Genomic DNA, 13,963 nt, shown 5'->3' on the forward strand with positions numbered 1-13,963 from the left:
TCCCCCTTTTGTAATTTCCCCAATGTTTGCAAAAATTTGTATAAATTCAGATTATGCTCTGTAACCAGTATTAAGGAAAGAATCGTTGTTTACTTTTCATTGTATATTGATTTTAAACAGATATCTTTTTCATCATTGTTGTATTTTGTTTTATTCATTCATTTTACTCATTAAGTGCAACCTTGTTTTTCCTCTCTTATTTTTAAGTGGAATTGACTTTTACTTTTTATTTTACATTCCTTTGCAAGCTAGTTTATTAACATGAGTAAAGTGTGGTGTAAAAGGTGTTATGGTTGAGGGAGAAAACTGAAAAGCTAAACAAAAACAAACTAGGACATATGATATAATCATATTTATTTAAAACTATATATTTGTGGATCTGTGTAATCATTCTTCAAATTTAAAGATAATTTTAAAAAAAGACTTTGCTTCATAAATTTTTTTTTTAACTTCTCTGTATCCCACTTGCTTTGATGATTCTTAAGAAACACATGTATTAGGAGAGATTCCTGCAAAATTTCTGTATTGAAGGGTGGGAGGGAATAACTATCAGAAAGGAAGCAATCAGTATTATTATGAGCTAAGTTTCTGTTTATCACTCAACAGTTGCACAAATTGAAAAAGGCAGTAAGAGAGTTATCTCGTGCTATCCACCTTCAGCCAGATGGAATCCAATTATATATAATAAGGTATGTGTATAGAAATAGAATTCTTCTTGGGATAACTTAGTATCTGAGCTAGCTGTTGGAATCCTTAGTTCTTTCTTGATCCTTCCAGCCTCCTTGTTTTACATTTAATCTCCCAGAAATGGCCATCTCCAAATCAGCAAGTCAGATATAGTTGTTTTTGTTAAACTTTAAGATAATTCATAATATAACAGATCTTTCCCTTTGTTCTGTCCTTGCATCAAAACACAGCTGTCTGTGTTTAAGTTCTTTGAGGCCTCTCTAGATTACTGGTTAGATAGTTATCACAGATCTCATAAAAGTAAGGTAATATATTTTGATTGTGTACCCAGAGGTACCAAGTATAAACCTCAGATAATTCAGTGAAAAAAAAGATACATTGAATTGTATTTCAGATGCAGTAGAGCTTGCTATAAAAGGACCCATTGCAAATTTTGAGTTATCACTACCAAAAATATATTATAATTACTAACATCGGAAATGGATTTACAGAAAATGGGAAAATGGACTGGAACAATGCTTTCTGATAAGGTCTTGCTTCATCTTTTAACTCTTGAACCACATTTTAACAATTTATGTAAATACTTCTCCATTTGTATGCCCCTTAAACTGTGTTTAGCTTTTAAAATTTCTCAGCAACAGAGTATAACTTTTTAAATGCTGATAATTACAAAAAGATCTGACTATTTTTCTTTCAGCTTCACATTTCCTAAATTGTTTTCTTCTCACATCTCCACACTAATTGGCCTATTTAGACTTACATAAAATATTTATAATTTCAAATGTATTATAATAAGTATGAATAAATGTATTATAATTTAAAATTTTAAGTAACTGAGTATAAAAAACTTTATTTTAGAAAAATTATTTTTAACTGCTTAGAATTAAAAAGCTGTTATTTCTTCCAGAGGACAATATCTTCTTAGGATGAAGTGCTGTGATCTTGCAAAGTTCACTATTTACCAAGTAGCAGAAATGACCAAAGGTAAATATAATCAATGTAAAATTATAATATTGTCTTAATTTAAAAAGAAATACTTCTTTAAATTTTTTATACTATTTTCAGTAGCTCTGTATAGGTAGCATGAAGGCTTCACTTGAAAGTCAAAGTTAGATTTCAAAACTAAAACTTCAGTTTCACATGTATGTAACCAATTTGTAAAATACTTCATAGCCTAGTGAATTTTGTGAGAGAGATTATTATAGGAAATACCAGGCTTATGCTGTTATTTTTTGTTTGTTCATTTGTAGTTGGAATGTCTTATTGTTTGTTGACAGTAAGTAGATTTTAGTATCATATTGATTTATTAATTCATATTGTAAAAATAGATTATTGAATTGCTTGACTGTCTTAAAATAATTATATTCTAAGTCCTAGATACTTGGCAAAGTTATTGATAAATTTTCATTTCCTTTTAGGTCTAATTGAGTTGAGTCCTATACAGCAAGCACTCATTTATTCATTTTGTGAGAAACATGACAAGGCCATTCAGGTCTTAGATGGGATCACTTTGAATAAGCCTGAGGTCACCATGTATGCTCTATTAGCAAAAGCTCAAATGAAGGCCAAGAGGAACAAGGTGAAAAGTCTTGAGTAACGTTTACTAAACCTATTAATGGAATTTTTATATTGTGCTTGGAATTACTGCTTACATATATATATATTTTTTTTTTTTACAAAACTAAACCATACCATTTATTTATTGATTCTTCTGTTAATTAATATTTGGGTTGTTTTCTTTTGTGTTTTTTCCTCTTAAGAGTAAGGGTAATATTCTTTTTCATGTCTCCTGTTAACATTGCTAGTATGTAGAGAATGTAAATGTTTAACTTTCAAGAAAATGGCACATTGTTCCATAGGGTTGTACCAATTTATTCTCCCGCTTGTAGTGTATGAGTATTCCTGTTGATCTCCATCCTCTACAATAACTGGTGCTGTCTACTTTATTTTTATCAGTTCGGTGGATAAAAACTAATGTCTCATTATGGTCTTAATTAACATTTCTCAGTTTGAGCAAAGGTTGAGGTATCTTTTTATATGTTTATACTTCCTGTTCTATCAATTTGCTGTACACATTTTTGTTTGTCCTGTTCATATTGATTTTTGGCATTGAAAAAAATAAGTCCTGTGTATTAGTCCTTGGTTGGTTACATGTGTGTCATGTATCCTCTTGCAATTTGCGGCTGGTTTTAAAATTTTCTTCATGATGTCTTTTGATGAGCAGAGAGTCTTAATTTTAATGTAGTTGAATATATCTTTTTTTGTTTTATTGTCACAGCTTTAAAAAAAATTCTTGTTTAAAAATTCCCTCCCTACACCAAGGTCATAAAGATATTTTCCCATATTTTCTTCTAAAAGTTTAAAAATTCTGCTTTTTGCATTTAAGACCTCACTCTACCTTAAATTGATATTTTTGAATGTGATATAGTGATAAAACTTCAGTTTTCCCCATATGGATACTCAAATGTTCCAGTATCATTTATTGAAATGTTCTCCTAAACCAAAGATCTGAAGTGGTACATCTGTCCTATTATAACCTTTCATGTATGTGTGGATCTGATTTTGGGCTCTCTATTCTATTCCTTTGGTCAATTTTTCTATCCCTGGCCTAATAGTACAATGTTTTAACTACTGTTGCTTTATTGTAATTCTTGACATCTGGTGGAGCAAGTTGCCACACCATATTCTTCTCCAGGAAATTCCTGGTTATTCTTGGGCCTTTACTCTTCCAGCTGGTCAAGATTTTAAAACCCTGCTGGAATTTTGATTGAATTGTATTGAATCTGTAGATTATTTTAGGGAGAATTGACACCTTTATGATATCAAATTCCTTCTTTGGAATAATCTTAAATTTACTTTAACCTCCCTGAAACCTGAAGTCACTTTTGATTGGATCCCTCTTCTACCCAATCAATAGTCATGCTCCCTTGGTTCTACTTTCTAAATGTCTCTCAAATCCACTTCCTTTCTCTATTTCTCTGGTCATTATCCTAGTCCAGAACATATTTGTATTTTGTTTGAATTATATAATAGTGTTGAACTCTTCCAAGCTTTTCTCCACACGGCTGCCACGGTACTGTGTTTGGAATGTACATTTGCCCTATGAGAGCGTCCACTACTTTTTTAGAGTAGTGAAGGAAAGAGAGGTGGGACATCAGCTAGAGGAGGAAGAGAAGATGTGTTCATTTTAATTTAAATGTGATGGAAGACTTTATGGACTCCAGGAGGCAATGAAGGGGCAGAGATCCAAAAGCAGAAGGCGGGACAGAAGGAGTTGGGGTCAAGGGCACAGCTTGAGGAGTTAGCTCTGAAAAGAAGAAAGGAAACCATTCAAAGACAGGAGAAAAAAAGATGGAAATGAAGAAGATGTAGAGACTTTGAATAGTAAAAATGAGGGAGATTGAGAAGGTGATGCCCTTTTTTCTATTGCAAAGGCGTGTGCTGAGAGTGAGGCTGGAAGGATGAATGTTGAGGTAAGCTTTAGACATGTGATGTAAACTAAGGGTGGGCACAAAGGACACAGCATATCCAAGTTAAACCTCATTGTTTCTTTCTTTCTTTTTTTTTTTTTTGCGATACGCGAGCCTCTCACTGTTGTGGCCTCTCCCGTTGCGGAGCACAGGCTCCGGATGCGCAGGCTCAGCAGCCATGGCTCACGGGCCCAGCCGCTCCGCGGCATGTTGGACCCTCCCAGACCAGGGCACGAGCCCGCGTCCCCTTCATCGGCAGGCGGACTCTCAACCACTGCGCCACCAGGGAAGCCCAACCTCATTGTTTCTTTAGCAATTTAATATAATTAAGAAAGTGGGCTAAAGAGTCACAAGTAGCTGTATTTCTGTATATTAGGTAAATACATTGAGTAGCTAGTTATGAAAACGCGTTTCTATTTGGAAAGTTGAATTTTTTTCATTAAGAGTTTCAACTATTTTGACAGAATAGTTTAAATGGGTAATTTTTGATGTTAGTTTATTTTCTGGTGTCAATGGAACCCCCTTGAGAGCATAGCAGGACAAAATAAAAGTTGATTACAACAACCTCAGATATTATCAGTGGAGAACTTTTACTACCTAATAGTTGCCTGGCATTCCCTTCAGGAGAATTACTAGGAAGTTGGTCATAAATTGGCCTGTAAATTTGAGTCTGATTTAAGACTACGAGAAAATACCCTTTAGAATTTAGAAATTATAGTTCCAAAAGTCCACTTGTGTAACCCTGCTTATGTACCTGCCTGTAGGATAGGCACCTGGGTGGGTCAGATTTCCTGCCTGTCAGAAGTCCTCCCTCTGGGTGCACTGACAAGATCTCTGTCTTTACCAGGTCTGTGTGTCCTCTTGTGAAGTGAGAGTAGGGCTGTGTGCTCAGGATTCCTTTTAACATCTAAGGCTGTTGTGTTAAATAAATATTAGAAAAAAACATTCCCTTCCCTCTCTTTTTTTAAAAATCATTATAGGAAGCCATGAGAATGTTTAAAAAGGCGTTGGATACCTTTTCTCATTCTGATAAAGGACGAAATGCCGTAGCAGCTTCATCAGACTGTCTGTATCACTTGGGTCTTTGTTACATGGAGGAAGGCAACTTACAACTGGTATTTTGTGTATTTAAGAGCATAGGTATTTTATGGTTTTAGAAATTGTTTCCTTGCATTCAGTTCCATTTCTGAAGGCTACCTAAACAGTGAGTGACTAGACCAAAGCTTCTTATAAAGCTTGGCTTACTATAGGCAGTCTGCACCCTGCAAAACCTACTACATTGTTTTATTTATTCAAACATTTTATTGATGCCTGTTTGTCAACACTATTTGGAAGACTAATGCATGTTTCCCACTAAACAAATTTAATTGTAAGAACTTATATCAAAATTTCATCACATTAGTATAAATTTACTTATTAAATTGTAAGTACTTTATATTGAGTGCTTCAGTGTAATGTAGAATAAATGGAAAATGATTAGGACACTGTTTGATTTCTGTTATTGACAGCTGAGCAATTCAAATCAGAATAAAACCAGATTCATTGAAAACCAGTTGATTCAATTATTATGTATTTATCCAGTATTTGGCTATTTCACAGAATTCTCCATTTCAAAATTTTCAATGATATGATAAATATGTATTTTCCATCGGCTATTTTTGAATATTCCACAACTACACACACACACACACACACACACACACACACACACCATTCCAGTCCTTATATTCATAGGGGTGGACAGTGTCTGAAACTTGCATCTTCATAACTTTTTTGCACTTGATTAGTTGTTCCATTTATTGTAAGAAATTACAATAAATATAAGATTAATTACAAATATTTTTCATGTTTTTAGCCCTTTTGGACAAGCAGAGGAAACCTAGCTTTGCTTTACAATATTAGGAGAAATTTTGGAGTTCCATTGCTTTGAAATTTTGTAACCACATATCTGCTGGCCCACATGGAAAATAAATGTACTAATTGTGATTTCTTTGAAGAAACACAACAGGAAGAATAATGATTAAAGTTACACCTCTGAAAGTGTTGTAACAACATGGATTATGCAGACATTAGTCTGGGAGTAAGGGAACCTGTAAATTATAATAATAAATCTGGCTTGTTCATAAATTTTTTTGCTCCACAAGTTTTGCTGGGAGAAACATATTTAAAATGACCAAAAACTAAAATAAAAACTTTTCAGCAATAGTTATATACTGTAATGTATTAACATTTTAAATTAATACATTCTACTCACTACATGATTTGCTCTTCTAGGCTTTTGATTCTTTTACAAAAGCTGTGAAAGCAGATCCTGATTTTGCAGAAGGCTTTTATCAACGTGGGCTTTGTAAAGTAAAACTCCACAAGGATAGTTCAATCCTGGATTTTAATCGTGCAATTACCCTTGATCCAAAACATTACCAGGTATTTAAGTGAACAATTTCAGTGGTTTGGAAAGTGTGTTAAATTTGCTAAAACTATTAAATCTTTAAATGTTATTGCTATTAGTTAGCAACAGTTAGTTTTACTTGCTTTTCAGCAGTTTTAATAATCCATATATCTGTATTTCCCCTTGAACTAAAAATATGATTTCCAACAGGGAAATTATATAGGTAAAAGTGCTTCGTGAATTGTGGTTATACAAATATTATAAATATTTTAATGTACCTATTAATAATTATTTTATATACTATGTTATTAATTTTACTTCTTGTTTTGCTGTCACATTGATTCCTAACTCTTAAGAGACTGGAGACAACACAAAATCCAATAGGTGAAACTCCATTGGATCTTGATTTTAAAAGCATATGAAATTTGAATATGGATGAAATATTAGATGATTTTAGGGAAATACTATTAATTTTCTTAGATATACAGTGGTAGTGTGGTTATGTAGGAGAATGTCTTCTTCATGGGAGATGCATACTGGAAGACTTGGGGTGAAGTTTTATGATGTCTACAACTTATTTTCAAATAGTTCAGAAAAAAATAGATACAACAAAATTGAAAAATTTTAATAATTATTGAATCCAGGTGGTAGGCATATGGGTGTTTACTGTAGTATTCTTTCAATTATTCTGTATGTTTGAAATTTTCTTAATAAAAGAGAGTGACAAAAAGTCTATATTTTATACCATCTTCGGGTGGCATAAATTTGTTCCAGCTACCATGTATTTTGGTAGAACTGATGCTTTTACTAAAATATCTGTTCCTGCTTTCCTCCTCTCTTTCTCTGAAAAGGCATATTTAAGTCGAGTAGCCTACTATGGTTTGAAAGGCAGATACTCCAAAGCAATCTTGAGTTGTAATGAGGCCATCAAAATTTATCCTCAGAGTGTGCGTGCCTACGTCTACAGAGGAGTTCTGAAATACTACAACAAGGTAAGGCAATTTCCTACCTTGTTCTCTGGTATTTTAGAGTGGGTGGCTGCTCGGGTGCCAAGGAGGAACTCACTTCCTTTTTATCCTCTGTGAGAGAGAATTGCCATGGTATGAAGGCAGAACTACATAGAAGGTGTTACACTTTGACAGTACATCAAAAGGATTTCAATTAATAATTTTTCATAAAATGGTGATATTTATTTTTGACATTTGCATTTTAAATAGCACTGATTATGTATTTTTATTAGGAAAGTAATATTCATTGTAGAGAATTTGGAAAATAGAGGAATAAAGGAGAAGATTAAAGTCACCTGTTTTCCCACCATCAAATGGTAATTCCTGAGAGCATTTTTTTTTTTTTTTTGTGGTACACGGGCCTCTCACTGCTGTGGCCTCTCCCGTTGCGGAGCACAGGCTCTGGACGCGCAGGCCCAGCGGCCATGGCTCACGGGCCCAGCCGCTCCACGGCATGTGGGTTCCCCCCCAGACCGGGGCACGAACCCGTGTCCCCTGCATCAGCAGGCAGACCCTCGACCACTGTGCCACCAGGGAAGCCCCCTGAGAGCATTTTGATGTATTTGAATTTTGTCTTTTTTTCTTAATAAAATATAATATATACTTTCCAAAATTGTGACTATGCTACTTACATAATCTGTTTTGTGCCCTGCTTCTTATATTTAATCTTTGAAGATACCATTTTTAATGACTGCATAATATTCCACCATAGTGTACTTTTAACCACTTTATTGTTGGACATTTGGATTGTTTGAAATTTTTTATTATTTTACTATTTTAAATAATACAGTTATACACACAGAACAAAATCGTTACTTGAGTTTATGGTTCCTAAATGGAAATTACTGGGTGTAGCAACACTATCGATATCTGATGCTTCAAGGAATACTTTTTTTCTCCCTGTGTTTCTTTTTTGAACTTTCTCTGTAGCCATTTCATATGAAATATTTTGCAAATAATACCTTAAAGCAAAGGTAAGACCTTGCATTACCTGTTAATTCCATGAAAATTACTATCTATATAAATGAATGATCTAAGGTATCAGAGAAGCATCAAAGAGAAGCAAAAGAGAACATGGATAGAAAACATGACGATTATGTGATATGACAGTGAGAGTGACAGAAGCAAGCAAGCTCTGGTGAATGTTTGCTGGATGAATAAGGCTTGCTTCTCTTTTATCCATAAGAAATTTAATTTTTTCCTTGCTATATAGCAACAATGGAAATAAGATAATCGTTTAAGTTGTTTATATATTGAATTTTATTTGCAGGTGAGAGAAACTATAGCAGTTCCTACCAAGGGACTTAATTAATTCTGTGAAAGATTAGCTTGATTGTCTTAATTTCATGGATGATACACAGAATGGTTAAATGAGTATTCTCAAAACTCTGATAGAATCAAGAATTTATTGTACAACTAAATTTCAGTCCATTATGATTAACCCTTCTCACTTAATTATTTTTTCTTTACAGACTTACAAACTAGCGATTACAGATTTAACTACAGCTATCAACATGGATAAAAACAGTTATATAGCATTTTATAACAGAGCATTATGTTACACCAAGATAAATGAACTTCAAATGGTAAGATGACCATCTTAGTAAACAACACTTTAAAGCATTTGTAAACTTATTTAAAGCATGTGTAAAGTATTTTCTTATTATTTTTGTTACAATTTTGGAAAAATAATTCTGTGGAAATACACATAAAACTTGAGAAACCAAAGAACCATTTCAAAGAATATTTATTTTCTTTTTTGTGCTTACCAAATTTTCTTATACAATCTCTGCAATGTCAAATGAAAAATTAATTTTACAATGCTTTTATATAAGCATTTAAAGGCCATGTAAATTTAAATGTATTACATAATTTTCATTTGAGAAAATGTTTCTACTGATAAATGTGTGCAGAATTTTTAAGCAGTGATCACTAGCAATATTGTTTGCTTCAAAATCTCAACATTGGGGCTTCCCTGGTGGCGCAGTGGTTGAGAGTCCGCCTGCCGATGCAGGGGACACGGGTTCGTGCCCTGGTCCGGGAGGATCCCACGTGCCGCGGAGCGGCTGGGCCCGTGAGCCATGCCCGCTGAGCCTGCGCGTCCGGAGCCTGTGCTCCGCAACGGGAGAGGCCACAGCAGTGAGGGGCCCGCATACCGCAAAAAAAAAAAAAAAAAAAATCTCAACATTAACTACAATAGTTTGTGGAGGTATTTTTTTTACAGTGGTCAGACCACAGATGCAGCAGGGAATTTTGAGTGATGGTTTCCAGCTCAGGGACCAGTGACCAGGATTATCTGTGCGTTTTGAAGGCCTAACTGATGGCTGCAGCAAACCTTTTTCTCTATTTGTCCTGAGGCAGATGCTACCAGTGTAAGCCCTCTTTTATATTTTTTAATCTTACCCCTTCTCCACTCTCTCCTTGTTGGTTTGGTTCTTTTTCAGTCAGGATCCCTCACTGGGGAGCAGGTCAGTAGTTTCTTAGTGTTTTGTCCAATCTCTTGCTTCCCTTTCTGCTGTCCACTTGTTTCCCTCTCCTTGTTTCTATCCACTTCCATAGTCAATGAAGCATTCTTTAAAAGATTGCATCATGTACCTGCTGCTGTGTGTGGGCACACTCCCACAATCTCCTGGAAACTTGGAAAGTTAAATCTGTTTAAAACATTTAGAAATTTAGTAATTTATTTGCTATGGAAGGAAGAAGTTGAGAAACATTGTTTCTAAGAGGATGTAGAATTCCTGGTAACCGGATTATCAGGTTTCCTCCAGAAATGTTGACAAATGAATAACTAATTTTTAACACAGGCTGTTGTAAACCATTCTAGGAGCTAATTAAAGGATCATTTATCAGAGTAACCTGCACAGCAGGTATCTTTGACAGCTCCCTCCCCACCCTGACTCCTGCCTCTTCTGGGTAACCCTGAACTGCAAACAGTGGTCTGGGTGGGGGCAGGGAACTACTATCTTTGTTATCTCTTATGTGTAACAGAGCTAGTGCTCCATGAATAAAGAAAACGAAAAACTATGTACGTAAATAGAAACCTAACTAGAATAAGAACATATTGGTTATTTTAGAGCTGCCAGGTACCCAACGCTTTTCATCCAATGGGCTCCTTTTACAGATGAGGTTAGAAACACATCCAAGTCACACAGGGAAGAGGGACCTGTATCGGTGTTTGCAGGTTTGTTTGCTTCTGGTTAACAGTCTTTAGGTGGCTTTGTGAAACCATCTGACCTCCAGCATGTGGACCAGATGTCATTTTACAGTGTCACCTCCTCCCTTTTGTCTACCTCCACCCGTTTCTCAGCATTACCTGCCATAACAAGACTGAGGAAACCCAAGTACTTTGTGCAGAAAATGCACTCCCAAGATATGATTTCATAAAAACTAGAAAAGGTGAATTCTGGTTCCTATCACCTTATACTAATAAAAACAGTAACAGTTACCACTCATTTAGGGCTTATTGTGTGACAGGCACTGGGCTAAATGCTTTACCAACATATAATCTAAACATTTTAAAGTGGACTTCTACAATAATATGATGAGTTATTAATATCCCGTTTTTGTGGATGAGGAAACTGAGGCTTAGTGTTAAGTAACCTTCCCAAGGCTGAAGGGTTAGTAATAATAGCAGAGGCAAAACACAAAGCCTGCTCGTTGTGACCTTCACGAAATCTCATTTCCCAGATTTTTTTTTCCTCTTGTGTCACATATTCAGCTGCTTAGTGGATTTCTAAGGCATCTTGATATATATACAGGTTTTAATTCTGTGATTCTGTGAAAGGAAAATGGCAAACATTCTAGTTCTGTTTTGTTTTACAAGTGTTACAAATGATTTTTACAGCCTTGTCAATGTTTATTTATAGTTATGCCACAATATACATATAGGATATTTAATTGTACAATTCTTTTAGATGCTTGAGTGCCCAATCATGGAATAGTAGAGGAGAACCACTAAGCAAATAGTAAAATACTATTTTATTTGCATTTTCAGTTAGCATGTGCTACAGGCATATATGATATGATTTGGGCCTTTTCTGATGAAACCATATGGCCCTTTTGGACAAAATGTTCAGAAGGAAAATGAATTAAGAGATTCAGCTCCAGCCCAAATTTGGGATGCTCCTAGTACCTGGTACAGAGTAGATGACCAGTAAAAACTTGGCTGTTCATTGAATGAAAAAAAAAAAGATAAAAAATGGAGAGAGGTCCTCTGAGTTGATTCTCAGCTTAGGCTAATATCTTAAAAAAACTGAGAATATTGAAGTAATATTCCAACAAGTGCTTATTTGTTAGTTTTATTAAGATCTGTTTTCATTGCTTTATGATTTATTCATTCAACAAAAATTTATCAAATGCCTAATATGTGCAGGCATGGTGCTAGTTACTGGCTTTACAATGGTGAACAAAATGGATAATCTGTGCCTCCATAAAACTTAGGTTTCAGTGAAGAAAACAATAAATCACTACAAAGAAATTAAATTTCAAAAGGTAACAAGTGCTCTGCTTTAATGTCAACAGTCATTTGGTGAAACTATTAAGTTGGGGAAGGGTGTTGCATCCCCGCTTCAATCCATACACAATAAAAGTAGTTCACAGATGATTCACAGATAACATGTGAAGTGCAAGCGCAGTGCACACCGCTTATTAGGAGGGAGCAACATCCACAGTATTTAATTAAGGGAAACCTTTAAATCTAACAAATGATTATTTTTGGCCATAAATTTTGTCACATTAAAGAACTAATTATGAGGTACTAGTTTGTCCATGGTCAATGCAGTAATGCTCTAAAGAGTTGACTTTAGGTTGTAAGTGATTATTTCATTTTTAGGCATTAACAGATTATGGAATTGTGCTTCTCCTTGACGCTGGAGAAACTGTGATGTTAAACGCCTTTATTAATCGTGGACTCATCTACACAGAACTAGAGCAGTTCAGTTTTGCATTAGAGGTAAACCTTTCTGTTTACTTGTAAAAATGAACCCACTTGATTTTGCATGTTCACTTCTGAAAACCAGTGAAAAAGTTTTTCTTGATAACAAATGGCAATATTAATGAGCAATAATTCAACTTTAGCAAGAATTGTGTTGAAATACTTTGAATGAGTAATAGAATCTTTGCAAAAAAAGTGTTTTTTTACTTTGTTTTTAATACAGATAAATAGCCAATATGTAAAAAAAAAAAAATTCCGAATTGATGAAATATCAAGACTATCATCTCCCCTAAGGGAGTGTCTTAGCTACAGACAAACAGTAAAATGATTTATGTATCATTTACTTTGCTGCTTAGTGCTCTTTCTCATTCACAGTTTTCCTTGTATTGATACTATTTTTCAACTTCTGGAGTCATCTTTTGAGATTCTGTCCCACAAAATTACTTATTATTAAGGAAGTGTCCGAGAAACTGTATTCTAGGCAATTTGCACTATGGTGAAATGTAATTTCAAGTTGAACTCCCTTAGGTTTTGGTTTTGAGGTATACCATTCAGAATTCCCTCAGGTAGGGGAAGCTTTGTTTGGTGTAGGCAAAAATCTGTGGAACTCTGGGCAAGAGTGTTGGGTGGAGAAAGTGAGGAAAATGGGGGTTGGAAGCAAAAGACCTCAGCTGTTGGAGAGTTAAATGCAGGGCCTGTGTTATCCACCTAGTAAGTATTTACTTAGTATTTAAGAACAACATTAACTCTAGTTATCGCACACTTACTATCTGCCAGATTCTCAATAATGCTGCACAATTTATGATTGTAACTTATGGAAGAGGAAGCTGATATTCAAAAGAGGTTAAATCAAGTCTTAGTCAGCCAGGAAGTACTGGGGCAAGATTTGAACTCAGGTCTCACTTGATTCCAAATCCTGTGTTCCTTCAGACAAGGCATGGTACTGACACTGGCATTGAAGATATGGAGACGAATCTCAGTGACAGATTTCCAGTCCTTGAGGAGCTCATAGTCTGGTGGGAATCATTCTTGATCCCTCTCTTTCCTTACATCCCACATCTAAATCATGAGCAAGTGTGGTCAGCTCTGCTATCAAAACATATTTTAAATTCAGTCATTTCTCATTTTTTGCCACTGCTCTCCTCCTCCTTCCAGCCTCCACCTTCTCTCCCCCGGATTACTGCAGTAGCTTCCCAACTGGCCTCTCTGCTTCTGCTCTTTTCCCTCTACATGCTGTTCTCCACACAGCAGCCAAAGAGGCCTCTTCAAAACATAAAGCAGAGCAAGTTATTCATCTGCTAAGAACCCTCCAGTGACTCCCCATCACACTTAGAATAAAATCTGAACTCTTGACTATGGCCAACCAAGACCCTAGTGACCTAACTGCTGCTCACTGATCTGACTTTGTTGTCAGCGTTCTTCTTTTCTCCACTCAGGTTACTCCACTCTGGCCTTTTGCTATTCCTTGGATTGCCAG

General features: G+C 35.2%; 1 protein-coding gene across 1 annotated transcript in view; it reads left to right on the plus strand.

The window, feature by feature from the left end:
• Window positions 1-609: 609 nt before the first annotated feature.
• The window catches only part of TTC6 (tetratricopeptide repeat domain 6), a 35,945-nt gene continuing 22,591 nt past the window's right edge, over window positions 610-13,963 (plus strand). The window contains exons 1-6 of the mRNA XM_029236365.1: window positions 610-689; window positions 1,595-1,671; window positions 2,106-2,266; window positions 5,138-5,272; window positions 9,026-9,139; window positions 12,385-12,504. Coding sequence (XP_029092198.1) covers window positions 1,614-1,671; window positions 2,106-2,266; window positions 5,138-5,272; window positions 9,026-9,139; window positions 12,385-12,504 — 588 coding nt within the window. The 5' untranslated portion in view covers window positions 610-689; window positions 1,595-1,613. The remainder of the gene's footprint in view (window positions 690-1,594; window positions 1,672-2,105; window positions 2,267-5,137; window positions 5,273-9,025; window positions 9,140-12,384; window positions 12,505-13,963) is intronic.

The sequence above is a fragment of the Monodon monoceros genome, unplaced genomic scaffold (genome assembly GCF_005190385.1).
Source record: "Monodon monoceros isolate NGI ecotype Baffin Bay Population unplaced genomic scaffold, NGI_Narwhal_1 Super_Scaffold_21, whole genome shotgun sequence".
Classification (NCBI taxonomy): Eukaryota; Metazoa; Chordata; class Mammalia; order Artiodactyla; family Monodontidae; genus Monodon; species Monodon monoceros.